The sequence below is a fragment of the Acanthaster planci genome, linkage group LG03 (genome assembly GCF_054643075.1).
Source record: "Acanthaster planci isolate LZ-2023a linkage group LG03, COTS_SCS, whole genome shotgun sequence".
In the NCBI taxonomy this organism is placed as follows: domain Eukaryota; kingdom Metazoa; phylum Echinodermata; class Asteroidea; order Valvatida; family Acanthasteridae; genus Acanthaster; species Acanthaster planci.
In genome coordinates, this window is record NC_141779.1 from 24216339 (window position 1) to 24235464 (window position 19126).

The 19126-nt window shown below is 40.3% G+C and overlaps 1 protein-coding gene across 13 annotated transcripts in view; it reads right to left on the minus strand.

The window, feature by feature from the left end:
- The window catches only part of LOC110973105 (uncharacterized), a 200743-nt gene that overhangs the window by 41987 nt on the left and 139630 nt on the right, over positions 1–19126 (minus strand). The window contains exon 1 of one of the 13 annotated variants that reach the window (XM_087134023.1): positions 12822–13717. The exons of 11 other annotated variants lie outside the window; for them this stretch is intronic. In XM_087134023.1, the coding sequence (XP_086990149.1) occupies positions 12822–12964 (143 nt within the window). In that variant the 5' untranslated portion in view covers positions 12965–13717. Of the gene's footprint in view, positions 1–12821; positions 13718–19126 lie in introns of those variants that run through there. One more of the 13 variants, XM_087134024.1, reaches the window with a different exon arrangement.

Genomic DNA, 19126 nt, shown 5'->3' on the forward strand with positions numbered 1-19126 from the left:
GAGTTTCCCAAAGTGCTATCTGCGAAAGAAGTCCTTGATTAAATGCCAACACGTACGGAGTACAAATGTGGGCCCAATAATCATCAGCATGATTGGGCCTGTGGCCAATTAGGTTGTACTATTTTGACAACTGCATGCCTGGACCAATTAAAACTGGTCGAGGCCAATATTGACCAGCTGGAGATACAGGCGCGTTAATGTTAGGCTACGGCTAATGTCGCTCTTGGGAAATTGCAGACGCTCCAATTTTTTGGGTTAATGCTGAATTTATTTTGCATCGCAATGGATAGCGTGAAGAAATGAAAGTTCCAAACAATAAGAGACATTCTGATTTATGGTCGTCTGTCGGGAACATTATGTAAGAGATGCTTTATAAAATAATATTCTGCACAAACTTATTGCATTTAAATAAGACTTGAGGCTATGCATGGCGAAAGTACTAACTATGTGAAGTTTGCGGTGACACCATGTAATCAAATTCTCTCTTTGAGTGTGTGTGGTTCTGAAAAGAACCGGGGTTCAGAGTGAACCCCGGTTCTTTTCAGAACCACACACACTCAAAGAGAGAATTTGATTACATGGTGTCACCGCAAACTTCACATAGTTAATTGCATTTAGCAAAAAAGAATTGAGGCCTGACACTCCAACTGGATCCACACTTGTCTCTTCTGGTGGGTGTGTAAATGGTTTATAATCCTCTGTCCCTGCAAGTTCCTGTCAATAAGTTAGATCTCATCAGATTGTGAAAAAGCACATGGCACAGCTTTAAGAGGTATTTTCACAACAAGTTTCCTAAATTCATTTCAGAAATTCCCCGTATCTTCACTTTTGGCCCTGGTAATTTCCATCACTCAGTTGATAGGTCTGACAAATTCCCCCCTCCTCCTTCATGACATTAATGCATGTCAGCTTCAACACACCAGAATCAAGGGGGAAAAATGCCGACAGACTGTGACAGACCGACCGATGAGAACACGCACCAAGATGTGGGCATTCCTTACATGCTGGAGAGGAGTTTATTTTAGTCAGAAGTGCTCTGATTGACTGTGGAATAACAAGGCGAAGTGATCAGTCCATGTGGCCGACCCAATAAAATCTACATAATCGTGACAGACAAATAACAGCAGAAGATGAGGTGGAGGCAAGTTTCACATTAATGTTTCCATTATGGATGTCGGTGGGCAACAATGGATTGCTTCAAACTTTGGACCAATCAAAACACTTCTCATGTGTTGACTTTTGAAAAGGTGCACAGGCTTTCAAATATTTCCTGTCAACATTTCTCTGCACCAAAATCAAATTGCTGAAATACTTTCTTCCACATGTTCTCTTTCACAAGAGTGTGTGAACCCTACGTGATTTCACACTTTGTTGATTCTTCTAATCTCTGGATCAAATCTCATCTTTACAATTAACTTGACACTTTTTGTCAAGAATCTCTGAATGATTTTTCTTCAACCATTCACATACAACTTTATCATCATACCCTTGGGGCTGTGGAATGTCATACTATTCTAATGTACGTAGGTAAAACACTAGGGCCAACTATACAAGTCATTTGTTCCTAAGTTTTCCTCCACACATTGTTCAATCTTAAGTAGAAGTGACTAAATAATGCAAATGTTAAAGCCCAAAAAATAGACTTTACTGAAAAGCACTGTTAAGTTTGGATGGATAGAACTGCTTACAGATTTTCAAAACCACAGAATTAGGATTTGGTTTCTAGGCAGTTCAGTAATGGACTGTGGAGGCTAATCCTTTATAATCCTTTGTCTCTGGAGTTTTTGCTCTAGTTTTCATTTTGTTTTTTCTTTTAAATTTGTTTTTTAATCGAGCTCGAGTTAGCTCGAGTATCCACCCACCTTGAGGCATATATGCAAATAATTAGATGAATACGTGACTAGTCCCTGAATGCCAAACTAGTGAGATGGTATGATTTGAGTGACATTACAAAGGTGGTCTTCACATTCATTACCAAAGTTAATCCATGCCTGCCCCTTTAAATGAATCCAAAACCTTGAAACATCAAGGAGACAATTTTAATAAAGGAACTCCAGTGACAAGGTTACTGACTGATGGGCAGGATATTTTATTAATTCCTAAACACACCAGATCCATTCAGGAGATCAGGTTTTGGGTGCAACCCTGGTTTGCTGGAATGCATCACCCCCAAAAATAGAAGAAGCCATTGATGGGGTGCAGTTGAAGTAGGGAGTGGATGGTTGGTTGAATTGGTGGACTCTGTAAAAATAGGTTGGAATGGATGAGCAGTTGGGAAAGAAAACCTGTAAGTTAAGGATAAGTGGCTGTTAGTGGTAGATAGGAGGGTTAGGGGTGGATGGGTGATGTAGGAGTGGATATGTCAGTTTGGGTGGATGAATGGGTAAGGGGTGGATGTGTAGCTTAGGTTGGGGGTGGATGAATGGGCTAGGGGTGGATGTGTAGATTAGGTTAGGAATGGGGTGGGGTGGATGCTTGGGTTGAATTGAAGGTTGAGCAGGTGATGAGTGAGTTAAGGATTGAGATTAGGGTTTGGAAGCTGGGATGGGAAGGAGGTGAAAGCTGATCAATTGGAGAGGAAGTCTGGGTGAGCAGCCTTCTTCCGTCTTGCTCTGTGTGACATCTTTTGAACAGAAGACCATCCTTCCAACAATTGATTGGTATAGTTCTACTAACGCCCACTCCATGGCACGGCTTTTCATGACCGCAAATCAACAGAGACAGGAGATCCCCACGGACACGTGACCATGTTGTTGGCATGTGGTTCACCACGGAATAGATTCACCTCTACAAGTGAATGGCACACTTCATGTGCGATAGCTTACAGCAGTCGTAGTTGCCTTCAGTGCTACATGCATGTATCTCAGGACCGCACAAGACAAACATGTCAGGCATTTCAATTTTGTGGCCCAGTTATCGATGCCCAATGCAACGCATACACCTGCGGTGCAATTTCAAGAGGTCTGGTCGGGGAAAATGCTCGGGATTTTTTCAACCAATGGAATTTTCTGAGAATGTTCAATATGTGTTAGATATTGAAGACTTAGATGATATCCTGAGGCAGTGCACTTTAAAATAGGCTTGTCACATGAGCACAAGAGTAATTTAAAAGTTTAAGAAGGAAAGGGATACTGTTTTTGTCTTGGTGTGAAGAGCTATAGTAAAAACATTTTGGTATTTTTTTGTAGAATCTGACTGTTACTGACTTTTGTTTGCTCAGAGCAAAGAACAAGACTATGAATGTGGGATACTTTAAGCCATTTTCTCTCTTTTTTTTCTATTTGAATTTCAGGAGTTTAGTGTTTAAAGACAAGAGTTTGATAAAAGTTACTGAAAAATAAAAAGAAGACAAAGACAATTTCTGACTCGCAAAATGCAAGCACAAATGACAGAATAAAGATTCCAACTTAAGTTTAGAATAAGAGTGACCTTCAGCATTTTAATAATCTATTGTCTCCAGTTCAGTCACAAGAAGGTTCTCTTAGAGTGGTGGTGTATGCATCTCTATGATACTGTCAACACGGAATGAAGTCTACAAATCCTGGCAATGCCAGAAGCTGCACTGAATTGTTCGTAAGTGTCACTTTAACTTATGACTCTTACTAATGATTGTCAACACACAGGCATGCAACCTGGACTTTGACAAAACAAGAGGAGGAAATTCCAATTCCAAATTCCAAGACTTTGTACAGCATTTTTCAGTTTTCAATGACATGAGTGTGAAGTGAAAAATGAGGAAATCAGCTGATCCAAGGAAACGTTGCATGCCTGAACACATGATGTGCAGAATTTGTGTGCCAATTTGTGTACCAAGTCCTGGTGCGTCAGTGCCACATTCTTCTGCATGTTTGTGAACTGTCGAGACATCATCTACTTGATTCATGGCAGGAAACTTAGGCTCCTGTCCAAAGCAACTGACTATGGCTAGGTGTACTACATGTGTCTATGGGAGGGGGCTTCAACTGTAAGCCACTGGTGCACATGTGCGATTTCCAGTCCCAGCTACAGATGGAGGCTTTGGCTAAGTCAACTAGCTGTGCAGTCAACACAGCCTTGCACAATGAAATGTCGGATGGTTGAGGTACATCTAAGTACTGTACATGTGTCTACTCCAAATGTGAGATAACAATTGATAGTACTTGTGACATCGCAACAGATCTCTTGTTTAATCTGTGGCGTGGGAATTCTCTCTACAGGATTGGTCAATCATGAAGCATCTTCATTTGTCAAGAGGAGGTGTCTGGAGTTCTCGCAGCCAAATCTCTCTTAATCCATCTTAGGTTGACTCAAATCTGTCCTCATGATGCCTAGGTGAGGAGTTAAGGAGGGGTCTTACAGCAGCTGTTTCTATCTATTATGATTGATTTGACACTCTTCAACAAGCTGGAAGCCTTGGACACAGTCTTAGCACAGATGCTTGCTTTCAAGGTCACATCTTGGCACTCTAGAGTGAATTAAGTGCTATACATTGCATCCATCTCATATGTTCACTGTATTATAGATACTTAGAACAAGTACCTTAATCAACTTTAAAAAATAAAGGTAAAAGAAAAAGGAAAATACCTACACACACATATGGGAAGAGAGGCCCATGTACATGTGCATGAAGGCACACGTATAGTGGTTGTTAGGTTACTTAGTTTCAGACTGCATGTACAATGTACTAGTGAAATATATGCATGCTTGTGTACCTCAGGACATATGAAACACATTTTTTTTCTCTTTTTGTAACATAAGAGCTACTCCAAAATGGAAGCACAGACCTAGAACATGCACACACCTGATGAGAAATGTTTTTACAAATGTTAAACTGGTGAAAACATATGCAATGCTTGCCTCTCTACCGGTCAATCTTCAATAGTAGTGACGCACATCGCACAAAAAGCAAAGGCACATACGTATCATATCTGATGTTTATTTTTGATAATCTAATCTCCAAGTTATGACTGACAGATGCACACTCGGTCTCATGCGTCAGTGGAACTTACGATCAAATTAATCCTTGAATAACATGCAGCATAATGAAATTACAAAGTTCGAGCTATGTTCCTATCTGGACACGTAAACGCTAACACTTTCCGAGGAAAACATTTTAAATGTCTGGAAATGTCTGGAAATGCCTTGGCATATTCTGTGCATACCTTAAGTGTACTGGTAAACTTACAGCTTCAATCAGCCTGTGTTGCAACATTTCTATGTTTGGTACCTTGCCTGCCATTTGACAATAATTCTTGACAACAATTCCCGTAGGCCTTACAAAACTGATTCCTATTTGTAAACTGCTACTCAGTTTCAGTACAATTTGGAAGATATAGGTACACTTAATATATTTGCAAAAATGAGCATACCTAGTTGTACTTTGCACAGAATATGATGTACTTAATCTCTACTGAAGTTATAAAGCCTTATCACATTAACACAAGTGCATTTGGGCCCCCTGTAGATACACCATCTCTTACTGTAACTAGTAATTGGAGCATGCAATCTTATGAAGGATGGTTTCTATTCATGATGGTTGACACAACTCAAACTCAGGTGTGACAGCTGTCTCTGAATATTGAATTGCTAATGAAAGAATGGTTTCTTTTATCAACAAGTCACAAGGGAAAACAGTGAAAGCAAGTCAATGAGCCCATTGTATGGATGGGTCAACAGAGAAGAAAAGTGAGCCTATAACAGCCGGCAGCTTCTTCGCATAAGTGAAGGAATTCAGGAAACTGCAATCTTACTGTGCCAGTTGGAGTATTACTGTCGTTACTAGTGAAATTCTGCCGTTAAAGATGATGATGAGTAGGCTTTAAAAATTCCAACATTTGAAGAGCACATTATACAAATACTGTATTACTTAAAAGATGTAAACCTACTCAAGCTGGATACTGAATGGCGATCAGCCAGAATATCATACATGAAGAGTACATGTACCTCAGCCCATGGACCAAGCAGAGACACTAGGAGAGGAACCTCTGCTCAATAGAGGGATTTCACATTAGTGCTTCCTGCGCATATCCGCATCAAAACCGAGGCTCTCTGTGCTGAACTTTGTCGCGTGCGCCTGTGGACTCGACACAGTACATGCAGTACACATGCAGATGCACAACCATCACAGGTGCGTTAGTTCGTGGTAAATTGCCGTTATTTTTTCTTTTGGTGTAACGAATCTTAGGTTCTGGCTGCATACACATAGCTCAAAATTAATGCATGTAATATTGACAAGTAACAATGGACCTAGGATCACATCAACTCTCAAGCCGCCCGTCGAGTCATCCTGAGAGACTCTTCTACCAAACCTTGCAGCCGGAAAAGTCTGAATTTAAAATCCCTTTATGTATTTGGTGTCATGACTCCTTACTTTCAATCGGCTGATTATAATACGAATCAGAATCGGGAGCAGTAGGCACAGCATCATGCCCTTCTCAATGTGCGTATGAAGCTGAAACATACAGCCTCGCTTTCAAATGCAGAAGAGCGCAAATCGATGTTCAATGCATGGTATTGGGATCCCTCTATAAGCAAAATAAAGGCCTTTAACTCAATAAAGTTGATCTAGTGACAAGACACAGTTTGCTATGTCGGGCTACATTTATTGCTGCTGTTGTGTGGATAGGATTTTCTTAGGCCAGATTGACTTTTCTATTCATGTTCTCACTTAACATGCTACAACCTCATTATTTTGCTAGATAGTAATACTGTAAGAAATTAAACAAGAATAAGTATTTTCAGTAAATTAAAAAAGACCAGATGAAATTAAAAAAAAGAGGTAAGAACAAAACCCAGAGAGAAACACCAAGCATCCTGTTCTTCTTACTACTAGAAGTTACCATGCAGCCACTTCACATTACACTGTAAACCTGAGAGGCAGTTGCCAGGAGAGACCTCTGATATGAGGTGACGGCCAAATGCCACCATCGTCATCCCAGATATTCGCCTGGCATGAGTGTTGCCAACAGGAGGGCAAATTAAACAACCGCTGGGTCAAACACAACAAGGGTTACTGAGTTACAGGCAACATGAATGACAAATAATGAATGTGATAGTAGCAATTATATCCATCCAAGTTGACAAGGTCAAGGCACAGTAAAGGTCAAGGATACCCATGAACTCTGTTGGAATGCAATTAAAGGTTCATAAGCAATGGAAGAAAACAATCTTAATCCTTCAAGGAGTTTTTTTTACCACACAGGTTACCTTGCATGCCTGGATTCTGCTCAACTAATTGCAGACAAACACCCTAATGACAGTTTTTGATGTTAAAACACATGTTTCTCAAATTAACAGATCAAACAAAAAAATTTGACTTGACTCGAGTGAACTTATTGAGTATAAATTGACTCTCAACCTTTTTAAACTGACAATGTCTATGTACATGTAACTTAACGACCAAGCACTGCTACAGGAAAAATGACCAGCGTCACAAAGAGGTTGGGACTTCCATATACAATGCAAGCAATTTGATATCAGAAATGATCACTAGTAACATACAGTAGCACGTATGGCAATGCAGCAGTACTCTGATTAAGACAAGATCACACCCAATTATAACTCAACAGCTCAGATGGTAGACCAGTAGACGGTTTTCACAGGATTTAAGGTCTGTGGTTCAAGTCCCGCCTTTTTTTTTCTGATGCAACTGTTGAAAAGAGCCAATTAGCACTGTGCCTTGTTTAACTGGAGGCATGTGGAGACAAGATGAAGATATCGGTTTCTAGAATGAGGTAGCTATACACACCGCATCGTCAGCCAGAGGTAGTTTGATGAGCTTTTCATAATTTTTTTTTTTTTTGGGTGTACATTTCGGTTAATTTGTGACATATTAACTGCTGACCAGGAAATTAAAATTTGTCTTGCTGGTGCTGAAGTGACAAACACTTGAATAATTGAGGAAGTCTTGGAAAATGGAGAATCACACATTTGCAGGCTGGGAGATTACCCTTGGTGTGAATAAACAGTGATTAGTAACGCAATCTGAAAACCTCTCGGGTCTAACCAGTGATGTCTGAATGATTCAGAAAAACAAGCTGTAACTCTAGCCATTCTCATTTCACACTGGCCAATTAATGATGGAAGTTTTCAATATATTTATGCACCTGTACAAAATTGTACTGGGGATTACGTTGCTCACTTCCTGAGAATTAACTTGAAAAAAACTGAAACTGTAAAGATAGCAAACACTCTGTATAATACCCTCTAGGCTGATAAAAAAAACATATCACAAAAAAATCAAATAATGATGTTCACTGGCTGGGGCAAAAAAACACCCTGCAATTAAAACGCTGGAATTTATTTTTAGTCCCAGAGAAGCTAAACAGTTTTCAATGACTCAACACTGTATTTGCTGCTAAAGCCCACTCTCAACGTAGGAAAAACTATAAATATTTGAAGATTTCTGTCAGGTTGGATAACCCATTGAAAACAGTGGCTTTGCAGTGTGCGTCTCTAGGAAATCCTGATGAGAGACGTTGCTGTATACATTAAAGACAATTCAAAATCAACAAAACCTTCCTTCGTGAGGAAGTGGTGAGGATTTCATAACACTTTGTTGCCCAATTTGAAAGTTGACAGCAGAGCTTCTGAAAGGATAGGATTAAGAAAATCCACCTTCTTCAACCAACCAAAAATTCATTGTTACTATTAACTCTTGTGATAGTGTCAAAAACAAAGGCCACTTGGGGCATGCCACAAAGTCCTCCGCAAGGGTATCATGTTTGTAAATAGTGAAATTAAAGAGTTTTATATTTGGAAGTCAACTTGTTAAGGTCTAATCTGTTTTTCGGAATTTTGTGGTCTAAAAACATGCAAAACCGCATTAAATATAAATTTAGGTCTCTGTGTTTGGACAAGCAACCGTGTTGACTTTTTTTAGGAAAACACTTCAAAGGGCAAAGATTTGGAGAAGTTCAATCTGCGAAGACGATTTCAAGTTTACCATCTGAAAATGTCAGTGGACAGAAAACACAGAAAAGAAGGGAGAAGTTGCGTTGACAGTATTTCCATATTTTGAATGTTTGAATCTTACAAGCTGTTACTTTGGAAAGGTCCTAATCTTTACTGGAATGCCCAAACAATGTTTAGGTTGTAAGATTATTCCCTAAAGCTGTAGTTCCCTCCCGTGGTTCCTGACAATGGTGTAAACATCATTTAGTCACAGAATGATATATGAAAGCAATGCTTGATATACAAGCTGCCATTTCTTTCTCTCCAGTTGCTTGCCGTTTTTGGGTGAATCTGAGCAGACTTGCTGGTTTAATCTTAAGCACAAACCCCTACCCCAATGTTGTTTTGTCAGGAAGCAACACCCCCCTCAGATACTGTTTTGCAAGAAATTGCTTCAGGTAATTTTTAACGAGGTGCCCTTGGTCAACTTCCTACTCACTCTGAAACCTAAAAATTCGCTGAATCGAAAGAATAACAAGGGAAACGCTGTCCAACTTCAAAACACGTCTTGGGTTACTTCACAACTTTCTCTAATGTGTCAATTTGCTCACTTCCAAACCTCCATGATCAAGTGAGACATATTTATTAGATTTTGAAAGATTTCATCTCTCTGCAAGTTGAAGAAGTGAGAGCTCTCCAGGGACAGCTATGCCACTGAATGTTACCTATGCTCCTTGAGACACTAACAAAGATAACGGAATAAAAAGCTCAACTGCAATTGCTCGATGGATGAATAGAAAAACAAGTTGAGTTGCAGACTCAGGGTGGGGGGGGGAAGGATGGAAAAAAGATAGCAGATGGAGACAGTGCGGTAGTCAAAGAAAAAAAAAAAAGAGGTGCCAGGAAGTCAGGTCAGCATCTCCAAGACAGAGTAAAAGAGAGAGACCATTCAAACTTTCTCGCAAACACGAGCTTCTCTTGTTTATCCCTTTTAAGACATTCCTGAGGCCTAATGATTCTGCCATCAATGTCCGAGCAGACTGAGAAGGCACATGAACTTGTACGTTGGTGAGCGGCGAATGTGACACGCTGCCATCCCTCTGAAATGTGGAGAAGAGTCCTTAAGGAATCCACCAAGTCAGCAGGCAGGGCCCACAGGACATACCGGCCCCAGACTGGAAAACAATTACAAGAGGATCCCGGAGAAACAAATCTGTCCTAGAGAACATCAACAGAGAACAAGAAAATACCTAGGAATCTATCACATAATAACTTCCTACCTTGCTGGGCAGACAGCTGTTTCAGCCATCATTCCTTATAAATTGATGCCATCCACATATCCAGCCTGGCAATATACAGGGTTCACTCAGGCAAAACAACCCACTAAGGAGGAAAAAAACTGATGCAGAGGAAGTTTTGCAGAGATGATAACTGGTAGAGAATGCAAGTGAAGTGAGCTGCAAGGCTTGGTTCCACCATATATGGGAGGTCTTGATATGCTGCATAACTTTGAGCACAGTGCTACAGGCTTGGAAGTGGAGGGGGGGGATTGACCTCCGATGTAATAAGGTCCAATGAAGATGCTGACTGACGTCTTCATGTATCTGTCTAGTCGGAAATGAGTGATAACACTGACAGAGACATTTAAACGGATGGCCTTGTGACATGAAACACGTTCAATGTTGCATCTCTGACAGTCTGTGCAATAAGTGCCACAACACAACCCATCTTCCAGGTACATGTACATGGATTTTTACTGCTGCCATTGTTAATGTAAAAGGTAGTCTCTTGATCAATTAGCTATAACCCTCAATACTTCAAGGGAACCAGGTGTGCAGGAAACCAGGCTGAATGATACAACTAGTTATTCATCTTGTCTTGTCCTTGAACCTAATGATTCCCTAGAATCCTCAATCATGTGACTTGGCAAAACACAGGATGCTCCAATACATTGTTTTCTTCCCCCTGAAGTTTATTTTTAAAATCAATCTCTTCTGAAATTCACATTAGTGTACCCAAAAATTAGGATACAAAAGAGACAAACACTACTGCCCCAGATTTCTGACTAACTGCAAAACTTTCCTCGAGAAACAAATTCTTTCCGGAAATCACCATCTACCACAGTCATTCTCTGACAACTTATCTGCATACAGGCACAAGTGTGAAGGCTGCATTACATGTTGCTATGTTATCACATTTTACTCAGTTATATATTCCCTTTTGTCAATTCCCGAGCCTTCCAAAATCCTCCAGCCAGGCAACCTTTATCCGGGATGTCGTGCAGTTTGGAGGTTAGCTTACACAGGATGACATGTGTCCAAAAAGGTAACTTTCATGTACATGAGATGCTGTACACTGGGAAAGCTAACTTACGTGGTTGGGTTCCTTCATTGTTGTGGATATTGGAGAATTCACTGAAAATCTAAGTGAGTGTGCAGTACTTGACAGGATAGGCTGATGTTCAGCACATTTTTAAACAAGTGGTATCTTTCGAGGACGATTTTTCGTTTAAGGAAATATTAGATCATGAGTGAGCAATGCTGGCAAATGCAATTATGACACTGCACTCTATCCAAACACATGTCATTCTCAAAATGATGAGAATATCAGCATCAATTGCTACGGGCAACAGACCTTGACAAAAAATGATTGGGATGCGGGATGAAAGTGCCAAGCACTAGCATATTGGAAGAGCAGGCATCGCTGACCCATGTTCACCTGCTGCTTGAGCTAACGACATTAAGTGCTTTGAAGTGTCATGTCACATATGTACAAGTCATTATGTGCAAATATTTTGCCATAACAAATGATGCAGTCAGTTTGATCTGGATTACTGCAAGCAATTTCTAAGGTGAACGAGATGTCACTGATCATTACTGTCACTTTCTGCAGAAGGTCTGGTGGTAGGAAAAACTGTACATGTATAGATTTCTGTACTGACGGGGCCACACTGTAAGTGTGCTTTCCTGTAGGTGTTCAGTGGCCCGTGGACACCCACTGGCTCCAAAGCAAAGTGCACATGTAAACACAGAGAGATATCATCAGTGCATAACATCTTACAGGCAGGCATATTGAAAGCTTACAGCTTAACTTCCCACCCAATTTCCTGCATTCAGGTACAGGTTACTAGACTGATTGTTTTCAAACAAAGCACCATTTTGGTGCACACAGATCGCTTTGCAATTGTGATGTGCCAGAGAGTAGGGCATTCAGGTCAGTTTCTCACACAAAAAAATTGCAACAGCTGGCTTAATCACACTATTTGTCCAACCCTCAATTCATTTGCATTTATAAATCAAACCATGCCCTAAATTATTCATGCAAAGCGCCAACTGGGTATTTAAAGGACAACCCCTGAGAGAAAAGAAAAAGTCACCTATGAAAGCCACATTCCTTCAAGCAATTGAGTTATTACTCACTTCACTGATTCAGGCTAAACACATCTTTCATACTCATGGCTTAAAGTGTAAACAAATATGTATATGAATCTATTAATTTATGTTGAAAGAAAGAAAAGAGGAAAGATTCAGCTCTGTGTGGAGAGAAATTTCACTAAAATTTGGACATACGCATTTAACACTGTCACTTAGAGTGGCATGTAAAGAGAGATTTCCAGTGAAGTTCACTATTCAACTTGGAAGATATCATGCTTATCCGCTGGCAAGCCCCTTCCAAAAAGCTATAGGTCCTGTTTGTTTCACACCGATCTGGATGGCAATCAGTGATCTGTCATTGGTTTCTTGACACCACAACCTACCTCATGGATGTGCAAACCAGCATTAGGATCACTGGTCAAGATCCTGAATCCATGTACAACAAACAGACCCTTAGATTTCACTAGGCTATGCTCAAGCGAAGCAGCAATCTCGGCCTAGTGATCTCTGACTGGAGCCAACAGAGGGAGCCCCTAGGGAGGACTTCCCTCCAACTTCCTCTGTTCTTGGACATACCTCCCTGTGGTGGTGCTTAGCTGTAGCCGTCTGCGACTGAGATCCATGGAATCCGGTCGCATTCCTTTGGGATAGGTTTGGCTTCCCCTCCTCCCTTCCGGATTCCTTAAGATGACTCCCACTGGACTGACAACCAACTCCATCCTCTCGAGAAAGTCACCTAGCTAACGCCGACAACCAACAATTTTCCACTTTGACAATCTCCTAACCGTGTTTCCCTGGCTTTCCTCATGCTATTTCCCGCACTTGAGCGAATGATACCAAACCTGTCATTTTTATCATAGTTTTCAAGCAGGGTGGGTAACACAGTGACATATTGGTGAAACGTGCAAATCAGCAAGTAAAAGGTGAAGTTACTTTGCTATCACCTGAATTGATATATTGCTCTAAGTTTCCAACATCCTTCATTCCAGAATCCTGTGACACAAGTCTTTTGACAAACAATTTTCAAGTAAGTCAGTAGATTTTTTTGATCATGAAACGTGGCAAGAAATGCAACTTCCCAAGTGACTATCCACACGGACACTGCCAAATTTCCACTTTGAGTATAGCAATGCCATTTATCACAAGATCCACACAAGCACATCCACATTTGAGCACCCAGGGTTGTACGCACAGAAGCAATCGGCTTCCACAGTAACAAGCAGACACCTGCATGGAAGCTACTCCTGATTCCTTGCACTCAGTGGTTGGGAACAAACTTCAAGTTTCTACATCATAAGACAACAGAGTTCATCAAAAACACAGATCCTTTGGGTCAGCTGGTAGTCCGCTGTTGCAATCTCAAATGTATGGAACCCCTCGCATGAAACAAACATGCTGTGAGGTTCAACTTCACTTTAAAATCAAGCAGAACAGCACATGTATGTTGTCCCACGCCAGGTTTTGCTTTCGAGGAATGACTACAAACATGCACAAACACACGTGCATAAGTACATTGAGCAAAAGGAAACCGGCGGACTGAACTGTTTTGACAGGAAAAGGAAATTCCTGTGTCTCTGCTGCACTGGACACTCCCATCTCTCAAATAGAAATGTTGACACATTTTGCAACCTAATTACCAATGTATGCAAAACTCAGTGTTGAAATCATCAAAAGACTGTATTTGCAATTAAAAAAAATTATTTCCTTGTAAATGAAAAACAAAATCACACCCTAAAATCTCAGTTTACATAACTAATCTGTCTGGAAATGGTTCGTGCTTTTAACAACACATTACTGGAATTCCACTGCACAATCACCATTATTCTCCTCTGAATATTATGAAGTCCTTTTTATCTTCAGCAAAACATCATAACTTTTTTAACTTTCACAAATGGCATTTTAATTCAACAGCACTTCTTCATTACAAAACTTCATGCAAAGAAATAGTCCTTGGATTGGTTCATGTTTAGTATTCTCAGTTTCAGTACGGGAAATACAACCAATCACGATAATGTTTGTCTCTACACCAGAGGTTAGCGATGACCACAAACTAAAAACAGTAATGACAGATATCATCCCAGCAAGTGCTGTGGTAGAATAGAACACAGCTGACTATGTGAGGCTTAGCTGCACCTGCAGGAAATGACCCAGGGAGGTGGCTTCCTCTGTGGAATGTTCCCTGTGTCATACCAAGCCAAAGTTGTGGATGACTGCGACATGATGGATCCCAGTATCCAGACACAACATGGCAACCCATCTCTGGGAAGTTTTTACCACCAAGTTAGACGTAATATGTTTGGTTTATGATCCCACTGAGACTTTAAGCAAAGCTTACACATGGTGTGTATTTTGGCAGTTGGCACCACCCCTTTCAACTGTTGATCATTTTTGCAATTCATTTTCATAAACATTGATGGCCTTTGATTCTACTCATGGTTCTGATATCAGAAAAAAAAATTTCTTCAGAAATGCCACGACCTAGTGTAGTTTGAAGTATCTAGCACCACTGAGCATAAATGATTTCATCATGCTGCCAATTGCTTCTTAAATCTGCGGTTCAAAACATCCTATGATTCAGACGTTTGACAAATAAATTGAAAAAACCAAAATCAGTCCTTCAGTCATCCAAAACAACATCCTGCTCATTCATGTATTGTCCATCAAAACGACAACAATAAAATGCGTTGGTCACCACTTCCACTTTGTCTCACACCACAAGAAAGGGAAAAAAAATTCTGAACAATCCTGAATTAAGGAGAAAACTTTTATTTTCTTTAATAATTCTGAGGTAACCCTAAAAGAAGTTACTGAATGACATTTCAGGTAATAAGGGGATTTTGAAATAATAATCACTGAAGTACCTACAGTAGGCAAATGGATACATTGCTTGTTCTCATCTACACGTTCATTTTGCAATTGCATTCCTTCATTACAAAATTTAACCCTTCAACTACTTGAGGTCGCAGCCCCTTAATCTCTCGGTATCAATTCAAATATTCCTGGAATCAAAACACTAACTCCAATTTCCCGCTCTTGTTCTACAGGCCTGATAGTTCAATGGATTCCTCTTTCCAGTCTGTGGACCCAAGGGGATGTGAGGCCGAAGGAACTAGGAAAATCTATTACCCTACAGAAACAAAAGGCGCTAACAGTGCCGGTGATGCCGTTGATTTTGGGAAGTCGGCCGTGAAAGTAAAATACATATACGTGTCAACCTGACATGCTGCAATCATGGCATGGACCATGACAGAGATTAAACCTGTCTAAAGTGGCATTTCTATGCCACCCATCCATGCTACATTATTGTACAGATGCTGAGGAAAAGATTAATCACTCAGTCAAATAATCCAAGCTTTACAAGGTGGGTCAGTGATTTGCAGAGTAAAATTCTAGAGCTATGAACAGTTCTAGCCATCAACTGAATGGAATTCTGTGAAGCAATTATCATAGCATGTCTAAATGTACATCGGCACGCAGAGGTAAGAGTTCCCTAACTGATTTTAATATTGGCAGTGCTCAGACCTTTCCCTGTCTTCAGTCTGCAACAGGTCAAGAAATGTTTAATTTCTCTCTTTCTGGGGAATTAACCAGAATTTCTACAGATCTTTTGGTATGACGAGACTGGGACACTTGGGCAATTCATCTGGATCCTAACAACCACCACAATAGAACACCCACCCGATTCTGAAGCTCCCAGATTGCAAGCTAGATGTTCCAGAAACTTAGCCTGAGTGAACAAGTGAAGAGGAGAAAAGGGTACACAATCAGATCACACATACTCCCTGGGGAATCTCTGCAACCCTGCTGCATCAAAGGAGGAGGAATGCCCTCAAGCCTCCTTGTTTAAAGCTAATCAAAATGCCCGCCAGTGCCAGCGCTAAAAGGTCATACAGAGCTTGGTTGCGCATACACCTGGACGCCTAAGGGGGCTCACTCTCTCAGAATGAAGAACCAAAAACGGTGGATTAGGAGGAGAAGGGACAGCCGTGCCTCGAGAATCAGACGAGACAACCTGAACCACTGAAAAGGAGTGAATAATGTTTTCCTTCTCTGTGACTGAAAGGCATGGAGGTTTGGTAAATATGTGATAAGCCCAAGGATTCAAATACACAATGAGAAATACAAGGTGAGTAATGTTGATGATACAAGAACTAAATGAGCTGAGGTGTGATTAGGAGAATGGAGTCAGAGTAAGGAGTCATAAAGAATAGAATAAATGACTGATAAATTATTCAAATGGGAAATATGTCACATCAGTATTTAAAGTAGTCACAGTATCAGTTCTCACTATTGATGCTTTGTATCTTGTTACAAAGTATTGGGGGGTCAGAAATCTAAAATACTTGGAATTTTCCAAACAGAATGAACCAAAGGAAATCAAAATCGGAATATCTATATTTATCAGTATTTTTGTTTTCTTTAATGTAAATGACTAATTTTGGGTGAATCTGTCTTTTGGATCCAACAACGTAAAACCACTGCACTTTGGGATGTAATATGTTGTGGGTCATTAACATGCAATTAAATCTTTCATGAATAGCTTGGACATTTTTGTCACATGAAATTGGATGTAGTCCAAAAAATCTGGATTGAAATGGAAATAACAGCCATCGTAAAAGTTGGAATGGCGAATCATCTTTAAATTTCGAAAGAAACTGGTCTACTATCAAGAGACGATTTGGCTACTGAGAAACGGGTGAATCACAAAAAGAGTGAAGAGAAAGACAATTGAACATGGTCAGTGGGGGGGGGGTGATGGATGGGTTAAACAAGGAAAAAGGATGCAATCAACAACAAGATGGGGGGCGGGTCAGTAAACTGTCCTGAATGTTGCCCCAACATCTGAAGGCAATATCAGCCCTATCTGTCAGCGATGCCAGGAGACGATATGCAACCTTTAATTGGCTGGATGGACGCGGGACTTGACAGTGACATGGTTGATGGGAAGAGGCACAGGGAACAAATCAATGCCAGAAGAGAAGACATCTTGCAATAAGCACATGCCGAGAGATGGGACAAGAGGAAGAACTTAAGGCCAAGAGTAAGACAGCACACAGCAGAACGGAGCCAATCAAGTTGGGTTAGGAAGTGAAAATTGATTTTTGATTTCCCCGAGTATCAGGACAGAGCTTTTCATCAATGAGGTATTCCAGAGATTAGCTTTAGAGTGCACATACACACATGCCCTTGCAGGGTGTCAACAGACAATGGGGATTTGGAAACCTGGCAGGGAAATTTTAGTGTAATAGCAAACTATAAAGCTTCTACCTGGAATTTCAACCGCTTGGAATTTCAAGAGCAGATGTGAATGCAAGTCAAGTTTATTCAAACAGCTGTCTGTTTTGTTGAAGCAGAGGAAACAAATAAACATAAACCACTGAGGAACGCTTGACAGTAGATGTTGACCGAGGCTAAGAATTTCCAATCAATGTAAACATTCTGAGTATGATCTAGGTTGACGACATGATGAGGAAAACACATAACATGTATAAAAAATACCAGTAAGGAAATTTCTATTGTATCTGGAGTGATTAGTTACAGAATGTTGACCAGTGTGGGGCAATGACCGAAGTCATGCTACCAATATGCACTCAAGGTGAAAGGTTCACATCTAGACAGCTGGGGTACAGGTTGAATTCAAGTTAGGAACAAACGGTTCCATGAAAAAAAAAGTGAGCTTTAAACAGCAAGATATAGAGAGTTTGTTCCTGAACAGAAATGGGTTGGGTCTTTTTCACTTAAGATTGTCTTTCCCGCTTTTTGAGTGTGGCAACCTGAAGAGTTTCTCTCTGAATGTGACTGATATCTTTCTAGCGTCACCAATGTTGCTGGCGTTCCAGGAGAAAAAATAAATTGCTTTTGGCAACAGACTGAGCCAAGAGTGTCCTGAAGGAAAATTAGCACTTGAATTTCATAATTTATCTTTTCCAAGAGGCTGCACCAAAGAAGTTTATCACTCATTAATCTTCACGTACAGTGAGATGAAAGTTGCATTTTGGGAAGGTGAGATGCAGCAAAAAGGTTTCGGTTTCCACTTCTTTTTGCAATTTTTTCTAAATACCACATTTGCGTGGACAAATTCATTCCAGGAATTTTTTCATCAACAGCTTTAAAGGAAGTTCATGTTGAGAAGAATAAATCAAAGAATGGTTCTGAAAAATGATGGTTCACAGTGTCTTGGTGGTGTGCGCTTGATTGAGATTCACACCTACACAGTGACAATTTTAACCTGTTTCAATTTGTCAAAGATGGTGATAAAAATGCTAATTTTGACCCATCTGAAGGAGAAGACTCTCCCTTCCAGCTGGGGCAAGGTTACACTTCCTATTGGAGACCTGTTCACGTTTTAAGTTCATTGTTCCTTTGGAGTCCTGAAAAACTAACATACTGATTGCTGATGAGTAGTCATGGAAACAAAATAGACAAAACAATGAAAATGAACTACTTAAAAGCTTTGAATTTCGGGCCATATCTCAGTTATATCTGCTCATTTGTCATCAGTTTTTCAAATAATGAGTAGCTAGTAATTTCTAAACTTTCTCCAGCTCTGGGGGTTAAAGTGAGGCTAAGGAATCCACATCTCCTTGCATCGTGATGCAAATGCAAGTTTGGGTCACAAATCTCAGTAGGATGAATGATGAGTTTGCTGCTAAAGCTTGAAGACATGCACTGTTCATCATCTCAAATCTCCTAGAGCTATGCTCAAATCATAAGCAGAAATAAGAAACTTATACTGCAAACAATTATGAAAAACACAGCAAGGAGTCTCCATGTAGAGGACACCTGATCCTTTCACCTCACAGCAACTGGACTGCACCTTAGCCTGAACAGTGCCACAAGAAGAAGGAAAAAAACTGTTGTCATGATTGGAAAAGGATTTG